At 66.2% G+C, this 1,933-nt stretch overlaps 1 protein-coding gene across 1 annotated transcript; it reads right to left on the bottom strand.

The window, feature by feature from the left end:
- Positions 1 to 327: 327 nt before the first annotated feature.
- On the bottom strand, positions 328 to 1,032 carry LOC136467854 (predicted GPI-anchored protein 58). The gene has a single exon (XM_066466656.1). It carries the CDS (start codon positions 1,030 to 1,032, stop codon positions 328 to 330), a length of 705 nt encoding a protein of 234 aa, XP_066322753.1.
- Positions 1,033 to 1,933: the final 901 nt, after the last annotated feature.

Here is a 1,933-nt window from a genome sequence, read left to right as displayed (position 1 = left end):
CCCCCGCGTCGTCCCGTTCGTGGGCGACACGGGCGGCGGCCCCCCCAACTAACACCGCCGCCAGCCCCTCCCACCCGTCCCCACCCTGCTGCTGCTCGAGCTTGCCGTCGGGTGGCCGTGCGGAGGCGATGAAAGCAGCAGCAGGGCCCTACACCCTCTCCTCTCCAAGTTTCTCCTCCTTCCTTCTTCCATGGCTGCCGATTTTCATGTCCGGTGATGGCATGGCGGCGCGGGCAAAGAGCAGATCCGCGTGGGAGACGGCCCGATCCGTGCTCCTCCCCCATGGATCTGCGCTCTCCTTGTCCTCCGGTGTGGGCTTCACCAGGCTCACGGGCGGCGGCGGTGGAGATGCTGTGTGCCGACGTTCAATGGAGGCGGCGGCGTGGCGGCGCCACTGCTGCTGCCGGATCTGCGTCCTTGGCCCCGGTTCTTTTGCCAGGATGTGCATGTCGGCAGGGCGGTGGCCTCAGGTGGTTGCTGCTGCGGCTTGTCCTGCGGTGGTCTGATCAGGAGACGGAGCAGCTTTCGGTGGCTGGTGCGCGGACATTGGTGGGGCTGCTGGGCTGGGATGCCTCGTCCGGCCTGGCCTGTCGGCGGTTCCCGGCCAGGGGTGTGCGGATCCGGTGTCCTCTCGGCCGGATCCGTCGCCCCCGCGCCTGGATCTGGGTCCTGGGTCGGCTCGCGCCCGGAGATGACTGGGACTGCTGCGACGGTGGCTGGGGCTACTGCGTAGGTGTCTGGCTGCGGCTGGACTGGGTCCTGAGTCGGCTCGTGCCCGGTGTGGACCTCCTGATGGTGGTGGCTTGGTGGTGATGCGGGTGCGGCCGGCGGCGTGTGCTGCGCGGCCAGCGGCGCTAGTGGTTGGGCCGCGGTTGCGCGTGTGCTGTGCGGTGGCGCGCGGGATACCGTGTCTGCTGTGCGGCGACGCGGGTTGCCGTGCGTCTCACCATGCGTGGTGGCGGCGGCACCTGCTGGGGTCACTGGGTCTGGCGCCACGGCCACATCCGGTGGGCGGCGCCCGTGGTGGGGCATGCGCCCGACGGTGGCTGGCGGAGGTCGGCTGCGTCGATGGCGGATGCTTGAGCCAGCGACGTTAGCTGGCGGTGGCTTCGGCGTGCGGCAGGGTGATGCGCGTGGTAGGGTAAGTCCAGTTCTGCATGTTGCCCGATCGGAGGGGGTGGCGTCCGACGCAGCTGTGCGGCTGCTGAGAGCAGCCGGCGCGTCAATGCCCCTCTGGAGAAGCTTCTACGGGATGGCAGTGACGACGACGGTGGAGACAGGCTACGGTCCAGCATCTTGGCTCGACGTATGTGCTAGGGGCACCTCGGGCGAAAGCCTTGGCGACGACGACGCCTGTGGGCGCCGTTTTCCTTGTTGGGGGCGTCGTGTTCTTGTGCCCCTAGCCATGTCTTCCACGGGTGAAAACCCGGTCCATTCCTGGACAAGCGACGGCGACGCATTCGACGCCGTACCCTTCCTGAAGGTGTCGCTTTGGAAATTTATCTCGGCTGTGATGTCTCCTTCGGCGGATGTCCTCCCGGCTGTTGCGAGACGGCGGGTGCTGCATCGTGTAGTCGGAGCTGCTGCATCAGGGGATGTAGCTCGGCAACGACGACGCGTGTCGTACCCTCCTTCTCCGACGGCTGGGTTTTCAGCTTTAGAGGCTCGGCATTCGCCGTGGGCAGGGCGTGGGGTCATGGCAGGAAGTCGGAGCTGCTCTTCGTGGAGCCGTGGAGCTCGGCAACGATGACCTGTTGCAGCCTCCTGCATCGGGCCCGTAAGTCTGATATCTTAGGATGGGTCGTCGGTGTTTAGTTATGCCATGGGAAGTCGGAGCTGCTAGCTGCTTTGCAACTATGCTCGGCAACGATGACTCATGGTAGTGTGTACTCTGCCACGTTGCGTGGGTGGGTAACCTTTCGTGGTGTTTGGC

This window comes from Miscanthus floridulus, chromosome 1 (assembly GCF_019320115.1).
Source record: "Miscanthus floridulus cultivar M001 chromosome 1, ASM1932011v1, whole genome shotgun sequence".
Taxonomy (NCBI): domain Eukaryota; kingdom Viridiplantae; phylum Streptophyta; class Magnoliopsida; order Poales; family Poaceae; genus Miscanthus; species Miscanthus floridulus.
The sequence above is the reverse complement of the archived record's forward strand: the minus strand, read 5'-3'. Positions and strand labels throughout refer to the sequence as shown.

Coding starts and splice junctions, on each gene's coding strand:
- LOC136467854 (XM_066466656.1), bottom strand. CDS start 1,032: ATGCCCCACCACGGGCGCCGCCCACCGGATGTGGCCGTGGCGCCAGAC.